This window comes from Cetorhinus maximus, chromosome 17 (assembly GCF_964194155.1).
Source record: "Cetorhinus maximus chromosome 17, sCetMax3.hap1.1, whole genome shotgun sequence".
Taxonomy (NCBI): Eukaryota; Metazoa; Chordata; class Chondrichthyes; order Lamniformes; family Cetorhinidae; genus Cetorhinus; species Cetorhinus maximus.
In genome coordinates, this window is record NC_135895.1 from 96102427 (window position 1) to 96118749 (window position 16323).

The 16323-nt window shown below is 41.1% G+C and overlaps 1 protein-coding gene across 12 annotated transcripts in view; it reads right to left on the minus strand.

Annotated features, from left to right (window-relative positions):
* Positions 1-16323, minus strand: part of ssbp3a (single stranded DNA binding protein 3a) — a 155482-nt gene that overhangs the window by 47642 nt on the left and 91517 nt on the right. For all 12 annotated transcript variants that reach the window (XM_078561646.1, XM_078561650.1, XM_078561644.1 and 9 more), the window contains exon 5: positions 1047-1136. In XM_078561646.1, coding sequence (XP_078417772.1) covers positions 1047-1136 — 90 coding nt within the window. The remainder of the gene's footprint in view (positions 1-1046; positions 1137-16323) is intronic.

The following is a 16323-nucleotide window of genomic DNA, read 5'->3' on the forward strand; positions in this document are numbered from 1 at the left end:
GGAGCAGAGACAAATTCAGCAACAATTTTAACATTGAGACATTGCTGGACCGACAACTAATGTAGGTTAGATTACAAGCAGCAGAATTTTGAATGACTCAAGTGTATGAAAAGTGAATAGCATACATAACCAAATACTCTCATGCCCAATGTTGACGCAGTTATAAGTGTTCTAATTCCATAAACAGGGGAATTCATGGAACATAAGTCATCATTTTTACCACGCTCAGTATACACAATTCCTGGGTGAGAAATAAAATTGGCTAACCCTGATCTGGATTGAAGAGCGCACACACATGATCAATCAAATATTTCTTCACCGCATGCATCAAAACCCTTTGGAACTGACCATAAAAGGAGTACGTTCCTACATTACAATAGCGACTACACTTTAAAACTAAAACCTAGAAATTCAAGGGTCCTTGCTCAGGTTCGACAGTCACTTCCCCGATATGAAATTCCAATGTGGGATTTGGCAACAGAAATCAGCGTGCGGTCAGCTTTAGCTTGGCGACTCATCTAAGCCCCTCAGCACCTTTAGAAAGGCAAATATGTCAGATTCTCAAAATATAGAATCTACAAAGACCAAAAAAAAACTTAAGCAGCAGCAGTTTTAAAACTGCAAGTAGACAGTGATTTGGGTATTGGATGCACACAATTGATAACGAGGGATCTTGCATTTTGGATTTGCTTGTCACTCTTAACCGTTCCTTTGAATTTGGTCCACGATACACAAACCTGTGGGATGAAATAATGCAGCAACACACAGCTCACCATCTTCTAATCACAAAAGTCAGCTGGCACACTCCCCATCTAACTGGGAGCAGGTGAATCAACCAATTTTTAAAAATCCCATGAGAGGAGTAAGGGGATTCCAAATCCCCCCCATCCCCCCAACACCTCTTCACACCAACACCACCCCCCAGCAAAAAAGCCCTGAAAGCACAAAATAAAAAGCAAATAAATCTCAGTGAACATGCATTAATTGAAACTTTTTTTGGTAAAAATCGTTCCCAATATTTCAACTGAGGATGAGATCACTGGTACCTGAAAGAAGCCTGGAGGAATGGGGCCTCCTGGTATCCCATCATTGGGAGGAATGTTTCCAAGCACTGGACTTGGAGCAGCGGCTGCACTCTGTAATAAACAAAATACATATTAAGATTCAACCCTGGTACATTGATAAACTTGATGTCCTCTCAGTCAGCCTATGAGCAGTTTGGCTGCCAAAATGCCAAAGATGCAGAGGCTAGGCTCAGTGGGAATCTGTGGTGGTATTCTACCTGACTTTACTTTCTTTTATTCAAAATAGAAAATTGCAAGCTCCTCCCTTCTTTGTCTCATCCTCTCATCTTTCCATCATCGCTCCAGAATGCTTCCAATTCTTCTGAGGTACTAATCACTCCAGCATATTACATAAGTGGCCATTCTTGCGCTTGAATCTGGATGTTGAGTCTCTACTGGCAGCTGTTTGACCATTGAGAACATCAGAGCTGAACCAGAACCTGTCCATAGGGAGGTTTTCCAGCAGGGGTCACTGGAGAGTAAACAGTGGGAGCCCTGAGTGATTTTTCTCATCTCTGCGCAGAAAAGGGTTCAAACATGGGACATCTGTGGTCTATACAACTCATTACCACACAGAGTGGTCCCTTTACAAAACAGAGAGAGATAAATCTGTGTCAAATCATCACAGTTCCTTTCCACATTGTTCTGGAAACTCAGCATCCACTGATCCATTAACATTATATCACAGTTCTTTCACCCAAAAAACTGCGTCACTTCCCTCACACACTTGTTGTTAAATGCTAATGCATGCAAATAGAGTTCCCGACATTGTTCGTAGGGAGACCCGACCCACCTTGAAAGTCAGGAGCACAAAATTCAAAGAGTTTGTCCTGCCGCCAAGAAACAGGCTTTTTGCCTTCTGCCAAATTAAGTGCCCCTACCCACCACCACTCCCGCCTCTGGCGGGACCGAAAGGTTTTGTCCTAAGCTGTCAGGAAAGATTGAACAGGTTGGGGCCTTTTCTTTAGAAAAGGCTTAGAGGGGGCCTGATAGAGATCCTGAAAATTATGAATGGATTGGATAGGGTAGACATGGAGAGATGTTTCCATTTGGGGGAGAATCCAAAACTCACTACTGTCAGCCTTCCGCTTCGTAAGAAGATCGATAACACCATGGTGGTCAACTCTGTAATGGGCCTTGACAGGTCAGCACCTTAAGAGTCGTGTCTGCCTGGCTTGACGTGGGCCATGGCTGACCGGTGAGACACATGGGTCCCCCTCAGTCAGAGACAGCCTGTAGCACCCATTCTCTACGTCAGTTGAGTTGGACTTATCACTCTAAACTGCTGTCCCCTGTGTTGTGTTAATGCTCTGATGCAGCAAAACTGGAATGTCCTCTCCCCTGCAAGCCTGGTCAAAATTTATGAAGATCCTGGGCTGCTCAAACATTGGGGTCAAAAGGAATGCAAAGCACTAGGTTTGGCACTGGCTTGGTTGCAGAAGTTGCTGGAAAGATTGCACATTTAGACTTCAGTGCTTTAGGCTCCACTGTTAAGAGTTTACTCCCTTTACCTTGCTCTTATCCAAAATTAGAGGCCATAGATACAAGACAGTTACTGATAAATCCTAAAGTTACTAATAATCAAGGAAAAAATTTCTTTACTTGATTGGTATGTGGAATTCGCTACGAGAGGAAGTGGTTGAGGCAAATGGCTTACTTAGATGCCTTCCAAAGGAAACTAGATGAGTACATGAGATAAACAGGGATTGGAATATCTGCTGAGATGAGGTAGATGGAATGAGTTATGTGGGGGTGTAAACACCAGCATAGACTAGTTGGGCTGAATGGCCTGTTTCTGTGTTGTATATTCTGTTATTTTATTTATTTAAATATTTCAATTTTTACTTATCCTTTTTATAAGCCCCTTGATATGCTGAAAACCATTGCTTTCCCTCTCCCCACCCCACCACTTCCCAATCTTGGAATGCCTAGTTCCTCTCAAATACCCTCTCAGGTTCCAGGCGCATCTGACAATTCGACTAGTGATCTGGTTCCTAGCAAGTACGATAATGAGGCAGGTGCTGATTAGCTCTCCTTTGACTGGTTTAACTACAGTCCAAGTGAGGAGATGTCTCAAGAACAACCAGTAGCTGGGCAGGACGAAGAAACATAAATTCAATGATTAGTGAAGTTGCATCTGTAACATATCATTCTGGTGTGTTAATACCTCAATGAGAGAAACATTTTATCTGTGGAAGCTCTGTCCTTCACATTTCACTTGACATCTCTTGGTATTTCATCCACACCCCACCCCCCACAAAAAAACCCACAAAATTCTCCACATGTTTGTACTGGCCTTGGCAATGAACAATAGCTAAGAATATTAACAGTGTCAACTGTGGCTCAGTGCATAGCACTCTCACCTCTGAGTCAGAGGCTGAGAGTTCAAGTTCCACCCAAAACTTGAGCCGAAAAAGAAAATAAAGGGCTGATGTTCCAGTGCATAGCTGAAGGGTTCTGCACTGCTGGTGGTTCAGTCTTTCAGATAATGAGTCAAATTGAGGCTCGGCCTACCGACTAAATGGTGATAAAAGATTCCGTGGAATTATTTAAAAGAGCCACTGGGTCCTGGTCAATACTTATCCCACAATCAAGATCACAAAAACAGACTACCATCAAATTGCTGTCTGTGGGAGCTTTGTGCACAAATTGGCTGTTGCATTTCCTAGACTACAAGAGTACTTCATTAGCTGAAAAGCATTTGGGACATCCAGTGGTCGTAAAAGGCGGTATATAAAATGCATGTCTTTTTTTCAGTGTAAGCGCCATTTGACTTGCCTACATGTCCTATCCACAAACCTTGAATTTCCACCATTCCCAGCTTTCCAATTTATTTCAGCAACATTAGCACTTCCATTACATTGATCCTACAGGAAACATACAAACTGAGAGTTATCACATTTGATTCCTGACTGAGTTACCTGATCACAGCTGGGATACAGTTGGTTTCAGCAGCTCTTGGCTAGGAAGGAAACAGGGCAGGGGAAGAAATGTCCCCTATTCCTAATCATTATCCATTGATCCACTGCTAGGAAACGCATGCATAGAAACAGCAGATCAACGAAAGATTGGGCTTTGGCTGTGATGACTCCAGCAGTCAAATGGCCTGCTGACAAGAAGAATGATCACTTGGATGAGGTACAAGAGATTTGCCATCAACCCATGAAAAACTGGAGAAAGGGGCTCTTGCACATCATCTCATTGGTCTTTCATGGTTGACTCCAGCACAAGTTGGCAGGCTTATTTGGGACTTAAAAGGGGAGACGGTGTCATATTTTAACACTGAAATATTTTGAAATTGTTTCTAACGAAGTTACTGACATTTAATATCCTCATATTTCACAGAAAAGTAAAGTCAATTGCTCTAAAAAGAAAAAAAAAATCTTTTGCTGGCAGCATAATTTTACAATTGGGAGACAGATTTGTTCCTCAATTGATTTTTATTAAATAAAACTAAGCTGGTCAGCGTTGTTTTTTCTTTTAAATGGGACGTGATAAAAGCATTGTGATTCTTCTCCAAATCTACGCCATTTCGATTCATAACTTTCAGAATTCAGAGGGAGTTACATTCACAACATGAACTCTGCAATCAGTTTCGATGGATTTGATTCATTATCTTTTCAGCTTTTTTTTTTATTTAAAAACTCCTGCTTTGGTTTCGTTCTGGTTTTTTAAAAAAAGTAAATGTCAATAATTTTTTTTTTAAATGCTCAGAGCCAAGCGAGCAAAACAAATTCACAAAGTAAGAGGAAATCAAGTCACCGGAGATATCAACATGATCTGCAGAAACCCAGGAAAATAAACGATGCATTGGAATTTGGTAATGGTCTAACTATTTATGGTGTGACACGGTCAAGTTTTTTTTTCTTTACTCTTTCATGGGACGTGGGCGCCACTGACAAAGCCAGCATTTGTTGCCCATCCCTAATTGCCCTTGAACTAAACATTTCAGAGGGCAGAATCAGCTGTTGTTCTGGAGTCACATATGGGCCAGACCAGGGGCAGACAGCAGATTTCCTTCCCTAAAGGGCATTTGGTGAACCAGATGGGTCTCATGACAATCAATGGTAGTTTCATGGTCACCATGACTGATACTTGCTTTATATTCCAGATTTATTAATTGAATTTAAATTCTACCAGCTGCCATGGTGGGATTTGAACCCCTGTCCCCAGACCATTGGTCTGGCCTCTGGATTACTAGTCCGGTGACATTGCCACTATGCCAACATCTCCCCCTAAAGCATGGGTACAATTTCTGGAATGACGGGATAGGGTGGCAGGGACAAGAGGGAGATTTACTAATTTTTTAAAAAGTGAGGGTCATCTCCCTCATTCTTCCATCCAAGCTGTGTGATTGCATACACAAGGCCAAAACAATCTTAAAAAACGTGGCCCCAACTCTTGGTGGGTCAGGTTATCAATGCCATGACGTTGAGCCATTTGGATTTGACTAGGGATGAAAATAATTACACGAGATTATGGTATTTTCCACGATCCAGTCATTCTGGTCAAGGACAGCTTAATGAACCACTCAGTAGGAATGCCATCCAGAGGCAAATAACCTCACTCTCCAGAATCAAAAATTTGAGAGGGACGCCAGAGATATGCACAACTGTGGAAGTACATCCCAGCAGAAATATTTACCCCCAGGACAGGCAAGATGATCATCTGTGGGAGGCAAGTGGGAGAACAACGGAATGAATGGTCTTACTTCTGCTCTGACTAATCACAAAAAATGCAGAGATGGATTACAAAGTTAACAAAAATATACAAATCTGTGCAAACATTTTACACTATACTAATGTCCAAAACAGATGCTTAAATTACAATAATAGAATACTCATGATTGATGATCAAACTCAAGAATGAATCGTTTATTCTTTCCTTCCAAACACACTATTGTCACAGCCAAAACTAATAACAAATATTTTATAGCATTACAACCAGTGTCTAACTGTAACCATAGCAGCTACCATGTTAAGATAATGTGCACTCCACCTAATCTTGGTTTGGGTAACATTTATTTTGTTTATATTTTCTCTAACTGATCAGCAAAACTCACAGGGAAATTGCTCCACTTCATTTTTTAAGAAAATAATTCTACACAGCAATAAAGAATTTGGGAGACTTTCCCGATGACGCAGCAAATTTATCATGTGAGGGGACAAGGAAGATCACAAATACTGCAGAATCCTCACCTGGTAAGTGCACTATATGATATGGTACGGAATCACACAAACTTAGGCATGCCCCAAATCAATCCCTAATCTCTGCTCAGTCAGCTAGTTGGAATTGGGTAGTGAAAGAGTTGCTATAATTTGCCTCAATGGTCAAGGAGGTTAAGAACATAGAGTTCCTTGACCGTTATCCAGTAACCTCTACAATATTATGGGGGGAAATAGGATTGGACTTGGGTCTGCCTCTCTGATGGGCAGAAGTCTGACAAAACTATCCAGCATCATGTATGAAGTCTGGCCACTTATACAAGGTTCAAATGATTCCTCAGGGACAGGGGTGCTAATTCAACCAGAAGTCTTTGGGTGGGTGGGTGGGGGGAGGAGGAGGAGGTGGAATACAGTACATAAGATTTCACATTTAGCCAGAGAGATTTGCAAGTGGAGTTCCATTACACCATAACTTGACACCTATCACTGTATGTGACGCAGCATTAACGAGTCAACAAGTCAGAGTGACAAACAAGTTCTCAGCCCCTCAAATGGACTTCCAGCAAATTGAGGGACACGTGCAGGAAGCCTCCTGTCCTTTGTGTCCTCTTTTCTAACCCAGGGAACTGTGGCTATTATAGTGTCCCTACCACCCACTGTGGTTGAGAGTCAGTAAACTCAGTCAGTCAGGACCTTCCTAGTCTGTGTGGTTTAGTATTACTCCATGCACCATATTTATCCAGTGAACCTCCAACAGAGCTGAGTAGAGCTTTTTTTAAAGAGGATTTAGGGGGTGAACATATCTAAATCTTATTCTCTACTTTCCTATTTGTGGTCTGCTCTCAGTCACTGCTGAGCATTTTTTTTGCTAACTAGTTTTGTCCCTCCATTCTTGCTTGAGAAACTGCTTTCACTTGTACGTTCAGTTACTCCTTATTAAAACTAGACATTTTTTTTTAAAGAGGGTTCCATTTTAGCAGACTACCCATCCCCCATTACTTCCTCTCAGTGACTTGCAAGAGCTATGATAATCTCCAGCTGGGTCACACATGCTCTCCATAGCTTAGAGGCAATAAAGAAAGGAGAGACATAGCCTCTTGTATTAAGAATGAAACTAACCAACAACACTACCTTTAAACCAGTTTGCATTCGCAAATGCAAAACATTTCTCTATAGTTACAGTTCTGTTAGCTAGGCAAATAACATTGAAAATAACATTACACAGGAAATTACTGCATCGTTTTTCTTTTGCCTTCCTTTGCAATCTTACAAAGCAGCCAGTACTCAGGCCATTAAATATTAAACACACTTTAGGAGATTGCAGCAGATACTGGAGGTAGAATTCCCAACTGGTCAGACAGCGCATTGCCAAAAACACAAAAAATAGACTTGTACATTAGAACATGCAATTCAGAAATCAAACATTGCAAAGTTTTGATTCCTTTTGTAAATTGTCATCTTTCCACTCAATGAATATATTTGAATTTATTGGAGAAAATATCAACCTCACTATTCATTGTAATAGCAAAACAGTGAGACACTGGCAAAGAAAATACAAGTGCACAACAGAAAAGAAACCTTTAGCTTACAAGTGCAGAAGACATTATTGGGAGAAATATGGGGTGAAGTTATTAAGCAGCCCAATGTTTGAGCAGATCGTAATTAAGTAAATGGTGCCAATCATATAAAGTCAGCACAACACCCAAGTAAAGGTAGCATACGATTCAGAAATTTCCATCAATCCAAACCAATTTTCACCTGCCCTCCACTAAAGGCACACATGGCAGTGCAGCAACACTGGCACCAAAACCCTCCATTACACCTCGTAAATGGCCATTCGCATTGCCTTCATAATGAGTGGTGGCAGCTATACAATGTTGAAAGAAATTGGGGGTGGGGGAAGGAGGAAGAAATTACAGCAAAGACCAATTGCACCCTCACAGAATGACCATAAACATGTATTTTTATAGCAAGCTTTACTGGAGAGTGACCAGGATCAGTAAATGTATTTTCCCTTCCATACTACATGAATGCTTAAGCCAACTGTTGCACTCCATTGTTAAAAACCCTGGAAGTTCAGCAAAACATTTTATTAAACCTGGTCAGAAAAACAATCGACCTACTTTATTTTAAATGTTAAAAAAAAAACCTGCCTGTTTCCCAGGGATTACATGACTCCTAGTGGGAGGTAACAATAGACATCACTATTCATTGTCACACCATGACTGTTTAGGACAGGCTTGATGGATCAGTTGGTCTTTTCCTATCTCCTTTTCATATGTTCACACAGGAAAATAGCTTGAGCAAATCTCCCAAAATACACATGCACAGATCTTAGAGCTGGAGTACACATCCAGATAAAATCCAAGATTTGGCCACATACTCCCATAATTTCTGGCTTATTCATAGAGTGCCCAAGACACTAGATGGAAAGCCTTATGAAAAAAAAAATCAATGAAGGCACTATAAATGGGGTGGCCAAGCTTAATGCTGTCATCTCAGATAAAGTCACAACCTGCCCTACATAATCCTCAAGACCAACATTCTGCTTGTATGTTAAGTCTGTCTATTGCAGTAACTGGGACATATAACACTGCAGAAATTCAAAGAACCACCTTAAGATACACCAATAAGATTCTTGGAATGAAAATAAAAAATGTTGGAAATATAGGCAGCATCTGTGGAGTGTGCGTTAATGTCAGACTATCGCAATTCTGACAAAAGGTCATAGAACTGAAACGTTAACTCTGTTTCGCTCTCCACAGATGCAACCTGACCTGCAGAACATTTCCAGCCTTCACAGTATTTTGTTTTTACATTAGTGAGATTATTGGGTACCTTTCAGGCTGACTAGGATCTTGCCCCTTGTGGACAGAGTCACAACTGCACACAGGAGCACCAAGAGTTTTGTGCCTCTCAAACAGAATCGTATTCACCATACTAAAATGCAGCTTTAAGATTGGTTGCCAGTTTCTGACACTGTTCTCAAAGGTCATTGTCATTTCCTATTTCCCCACCTCCAGCCAAAGCTGCTTTTGAGAATTCAACATGAATAGCATCCACAACCTTCCCATTATGTAGAAATTACTACATGGGATATGCCATTTGGCCAAACAAGTCCTTCGGTTATTTATCCTCTGTGGGTGGTATTCTTAACTCCACGCACCACTCTGTTCCCATATCCTTTTATCCCCCTTTCCTTCAAACACTTACGTAACCCATTTTAAAGCACTGACATTGAATTAGTGATTAAAGTAGAAACAATCACAAGGCCCTGCAGCCCCGTGTAAAAAGGTTTCTACTCCGCTCGTGTTCAAAAACTGAAATTCACACTCCCTTATTCCAGGCCCTACAATGAATGGAAAGAGTCTGTTTCTATCTACTCTGCCCTGATCCTTCATAGTTTTAAAACGCTGCTCACAAATCACTCCACAAACTTCCTTGGCCAAGTCGGTCTTTGCATTTCTTCATACCGTATGGCATCCGAGTGATTCTGTATTGTATCCTCTTTATTGCTTCAATATCCTTCCTACAGAGGCCAAAATTACACAAAATAATTCAACTGTAGTCTTACTATGCTCATTAGATAGGTGGCACAGTGCAGAGGCCACTTCCTCCTGAGCTCTTCACAATCTCTGTACTTCTTGCTTGTGACTGTGTATTCCATTGCTTGCTGTCACTTTGCAGACAAGATTGTTGAATCTGCTGTACTGCATTGGAGTTGGCTTCCAGATGTCCCAGTTAGTGATATCACAGGGGCAATTAAAAGCCAGGCTTTAGGCCATAAACTATAGGAACATTGGTGAATTACGTCCTGGTTGGAGGGATTGTGGGAGAAGCTGCTGCTGCTGAGAGTAAGTTCAGCATTTTTCCTATATCTTGGCAGGTCCCAGTTTATGGTATCTGAGGAGGGGAGAGTGAAGGTCACTGTATATATTTGCTATGCATGTTCCCAATACACATGGCCGTTTTGTATGCAGCCTAGCAGAACTAAAATAGGCTCCTTCTGCTGTTTATGATGGCTCTAACATGGGTTTAGTTTTGAAATGGATTGTTAGGATGCGTTTATAATTTGGATCCACTCAATTTCTGCATGCAGTTCATGCACAGTGCTCAATTACGGGAAGTGCTCAGCTCACAAAATCCCAGCCACTAGATCAGCTGTTTTTTTCAAACTGTGAAACTGCCAGTTGGATTTTATAAGCTGGATCTTCCCATTTACAGAGCTCAGCTGGAGAACTGTAATTCATATTAAGGAATACTGTGTACATGGATTGAATGCAGAAATTGAGTAGATCCAAATTATAAATGCGCCCCAAGCAATTCATTTTAAATCGAACCCCAAGTTGGAGTCAGTGCATCCCTCATACACAACAGAAGGAGCTTTTGAGACCTGCCTGAGGGGAGTATGATAAAACCAGAGCACAAAACTCAGGGGGTGAAAAGCATAGCAACCCTGATTCTTGCAGCAGAAGTACTGCCTTGGTCAGGACTCAATTTCTTACGCATTAATGCAAATTCTAGTAAATATTTCAGCCCTTAAAAATGATGCTGAAAGGATTGTTTTGGAAACAAGAAACGATGTAAAAATAGAAATGCTGACAAAACCTAGCAATCTTTAGGAAAAAGCAGCCAGTTTGTTTGGCAGCCCATCCACCACCTTAAACACCCACACCCTTCACCACCAGTATATTGTGCAATGTTGCCACTAAGCAGCGTGGGTGCGCGGTCATGCGTCAACCTGGAATGTGCCACGCCATGCAACAAACAGGTCACACACAACTAACCTTCTACGTAAGATGTGCACATGCACAGCTGTGTACTCTTAAAGGGACCTCACAGCGCAATAAATGAGCCATGCACAAAGAACAATTAGAGGGAATATTGGCTGCAGTGTGTACAACCTACAGAGAGCAATGCTGCAACGCGCCAAGGCTTATTCGACAGCAATCAACCCCGCAACCTCCACCATCTGGAAGGGCAAGGGCATCGGGGTGGGCGGAAACACCATCAACTCCAAGCTTCACCTCCTGACCATACATCACCGTTGCTTCACAATCACTGGGTGAAATCCTTATAATTCCCTTCCTAATTGCATTGTGGAAGTACTTTAACTACATGAACTGCAGCAGTTCAAATTGAAGGCTTACCAACTTCAAGAGTAACTAGGGATGGGCAAGAAATGCTGACCTTGCACATGACACACGCATCCTGAGAAAGTTCTTTTAAAAAAGGTACCAGCTATGTATTTTTTTTTAAAATCGAAGTTCCATACTTTCCTACTTATTAAATTATGTTTCTATGTGAAACACTGGGATATTAGAGGCATCATCATAAATGATTGTTTTATTTCCTTGTCTCCCTTTCCACATTTTTGCAAAGCAAATATACAGGCTCCACAAACAGAATTCCAAATTCCTGGAAGACTGAAAAAAAGCTATTTGGATAGCATTAGAGGCGGGTTCAGATTTTCTCTCCCTTATAAATATCTTAAAATAAAACCCCTTCCAAAAAAAAAAACTTTTAAAAATCAGCAATAAAAAACTTCACTGATCCTCAAGTTTTAAGGATTTAATAAATTTAATACATGACGTGTAAATTTAAGAGGAAAGCACTTACCACAGAGGTTATCATATTCTGCGAGAAACTTGAATCTTGAAGTAAAGTACACCTGGTTGGGTTGTGCATTTATCCAATAAAGGGAGAAATTATTGGCTGGCAAAGTCTTAATAATCCAAGCCAAAGTTGCTGAATGAATCCACGAAAGGATAACAAGGCTATCTCAGACGGATATCCCTTAGCCGTCAAATGAACACAAAAACCAATCAGTACAATACATTTATAGCCACTATTAATATTTAAAATGTCAAGTTAATATTTATAGAATGTTTAATTACAAAAAGGAGTGTTTGTACTAAAAAGATGCAAGCAAAGCCAGCAGACTTTCACTATGTGGAATCCCCGTTACCCCACGCTTTGCTGCTACACTATTTATAGAAACTGTTTTATTCACCCCAACCTGAATCAGATGGCTTGCCATGGGTGATCGCAGAATGCTACAAAATTTCCAAACCCATTTTGAAGCTCAACCCAATGGCCTTTATGGTTGAAGAGCAGGTCAATTAAAAATTGAATCAGCAACTTTTAGTTGTATGAACAGGAATGTTCCTTCCTGTGATAGCGATGGAACGAAAACACAATGCTAATAGCTTGATATGTTTGCATTATTAGCAGGTCAAAAAGCAAACACACAAGCATGGCACCTCCCACACATATGGGGTAAAGGGGTACTGTGAAGAGCAGAGTAAAAATAAAACACAGGAAGTACAAGCTGTTGATACACATCTCCAGGCAGCCAGTTCAGAACAGAGTTGGTGAAAGCTGTGGAGAGAAACTTAGCTGTACAGTCATTTTGAAAAGAGAATAGTGTGTCTTAAAATAATTTAAGATTTTGTAAAGTGTGAAATTATTGCTAATTCTAAGACCAAATACTTCAGTTCTCTGTAATCTCCTCCAATTCTCCAAGATCTGTGCTTCTCCAATTCTGGTCTCTTGCACATCCTCAATTGTCATCACTCCATCATTTCCGACCTTGCAGTCAGCTACTTGGGCCAAGGCTCTTGCCTCCCTAAAGCTCTCCGCCTCTCTCCTCCTTGAAGACACTCCTTTATCACCACCTCTTTGAATGAGCTTTCGGGTCGCATGTTCTAATAACTCCTTGATGTGGTTCTGTGTCAAATTTTGTTTTACCATGTAAAGATGCTACATAAATGCAAGTTGCTGTTATTTGGCAAAACTGAAGAGATAAAATGTACCAAAACAATGCCAAGAATCTATTTGGTTTACAAAGGCCTGAATCTGTTTCTCTGATGAAGCCGTGTGCAGTACAACCTTTGTTTATCTCCAGAGAAACAATCTCCCCTTTTGGTTGAATTAAAATTCAATTTTGAAAAGATAATCTGCACAGCTCGCTCCCATCATACCTGCGATAGACAATACTTGTTCCCATACATCAGCAAAAACCACATACTGGGAAGGTAAAGTGGTTTCAATTCCTATGGAAGCCAGTCACGCATTGTCGGGCAGAGCTCTCCTTATGCTACAATGCCTCCTGTACCTTAAAAAGTAGCTATTCTTCCTGGGTGATAGAAGATAGTGACAGCTGGCAAGCTGACATTGGAAATGTTGCAGTAAAGTCCAATCACACGCTCATACAATGTCCATGAACTCACTTTCGTACAAGAGGGGGTGGGGGTGGTGCTACAGATTAAAAGGATCTTGGCTTCAATTTCTGACAGAAACCCTTAGCAGTACATGACAGTATCTGCAGCCATCATCAGTATTAAAACGAATAATATACAGATCCTTTTGAAATACTGCTCAAAATTTGCAGTAGATTCTGCACAGGGTGTAACATCAGCTCTCCATAAAAGAGCAATTTTTTGAAAGATTAGAGTATATGTGATTGAAAATTCAATAATACATTAAGATATCAGAATGTCTTCATTAGTCTAATCAGAACTCAATCCCAGAAAATGCAAAATGCTCCATAGTTTCTTCACAAAGGACTCTACTGTTCCTACGTACAACCCAAGCCTCTCAAAGCACATCTCTCTCTCGCAATTATACCAGAGTTTTCCCAAGGTCCAATTCACAATAAGCAAATGTTTTTACTCATGGTCTCCAAACATCTGCCCATTTAACACAAATTCAGATGCACAAGGAACAGAGGGAACACAGCCTACCGTGTACCAGCATTTATTAGAAAATTTATCAGCATGCAGCTGGTTTGGCTTTGCACTGATAAATGTATGGAGTGAAAACTGGGCGTGAATGCCCAAACCAACTCCCTCACAAAGCAGGGGTATTACTCTGCTCCTCCAGTGTCAGATCGGGTCCCAACACCAGATTCAAGTCACATCCACACTGTAAATGCAACAGTATAAAATCGTTCCCCACCACAAAAAGCAATGCCATTTATTGGAGCTCCAGTTAAGCCTTATACCTTCCAAACTTATAATTAGTTAAGCCTTATATTTTCCAAACTTGCTTCCCTCCTCTCCTGAAGGCAGCAAGTCACAGACAGTTCCAAAGGTGCAAGGCAGCCTGTTGAGTGTCACTCAAGAAGGCATTTCTTTCCTTAAAATGTTTGGGCTAGGCAGCGTATGACTCCAAGGCACCTTTTAGCTGAGCCCCTGATTGACATGCAGGGAGAGAGTTCGATAGGGGTGATTGGATCATAATCCAGAACACCTGTTAGATTTCCTATGGGTATCAAATAAAATTGAGCATCCCAATAACAGTGCAGAACTGGAAATTAACCCTCCAGCCTTGTACGTTTTGATACCTTACATGCCAACTTAGCCAAAAAGATCAAAAATTTGTAACTTGGTTTGATTTTGAGGCCGACAGCCAACATAAATGATACATTAATGAAAGCTAACCCACTTGAGATGCAAATTCAGAGTACTCTAAAGGATGCTGCAAACTTTAAATGACACAATAACACTTTTCGGGATGGAGTGTAGACATGTATTTTCTTTTGGTCAATTTTGTTATATTTTCCTCAGGTTCTAATCTACCTCGAGCCAATCTCTGGCAATAGGGCAGAGCTGCAGATCCTGCCTGGACCATCACTGCGAATGCTTTACTGCTATTACAACTGCAGGATCAGCACAGATACAACAATAAATATTTATATAACACCTATGATGTCGTCAAATGTTGCAAAAATCTTCACAGGAGCATTAAACACAATTGAAAACAAGCCACATAAGGGAATCTTAGGGCAGGTGACCAAAAGCTTGATCAAAGAAAAAGGTTTTAAGGGGCATCTTAAAAAGGGGCAAGAGAGGTAGTAAGCCAGAGGTTCAGGGAAGCAATTCCAGTGCTTAGAGCCTTGGCAGCTAAAGTCCAAGCCACCAATAGAGAATTAAAATTGAGGATGCTCAAGAGGCCAGAATTAGAGCAGCACAGGTATCTGAGATTACAGAGATAGGGAAGGGCAAAGCCATGGGGGAATTTGAAAGCAAGGTTGAGAAATTTAAAATCAAGACATTGCTTGACCAGGAGCCAATGTGGGTCAGCAAGAACCAGGGAGATGGTTGAAGGGGTTTGGTGCAAGGGAGGGAATTGGCAGTAGAATTTTGGATAACCTAAAGTTTACAGAGGGTAGAATGTGGAAGACCAACCAGTAGTATGTTAGAATAGCCAAGTCTAGTGATAGCAAAGGTGTGAATGAGAGCTTCAACAACAGATGAGCTCAGAGACAGGGACAGAGGCGGAAATGTTGCAGAGGTGGAATTAGGTGGGTCTTAGCAATGGTGCTAAGCAATGTGACTGGAAGTTCATCTCGGGAGTCAAAAACAGCAAGTCCCTATTTTAAGTTGCCCCATTTTACATGGTTTCCTTTAACGTTGGTCATTATTCTCATTTAGCATTGTGAGTTTTGTTTTAAAGTTGTTTCGTGCTGTTCTGGCGTAGGGCCGTGGTGACCCGATCAGCGGGGTCAGTGGCAAGCAGGATTGGCAGCAAGCAGGAGGGAAGCAGAAAGCTACCATGCTTATTTTATACTTTTACATTTATTTTGAGTTATTTCATTTACCAATATAGGAATTCAGCAATGTAAAGTATTTCAACTTACAGCGTGTGTTTTAATGTTTTTTTCTGATGCGAAAGATCCTACAGAACCTAATTAGATATTTTACATTGGTTTTATTGGGAAAATTGGATTTGTTTAAGTTGCACTTTTCAGGAACGCAACTACAACTTTAAAGTGGGGACTTACTGTATGACAACAACATCGCAAACTGTCTGGTTTAGTCTCTGGCTGTTGCCAGGGAGGGGGATGGAGTTGGTGTTTAGGAAATGGGGTTTGGAATAGGGACTTAAAACAATGGCTGCATTCTTCCCAATATTTAACCGAAGCAAGTTTCTGCTCATTCGGTACTGGACGTTGGATGGCAGGCTGATAATTTAACTTAAGACAGATTTTTGATGAGAGTCAAGGGTTATTGGGGGGGAAAGGCAGGAAAGTGGAAAGATCAGCCATGATCTTATTGAACAGCAGAGCACGGTCGAGGGGTCAGATGGCT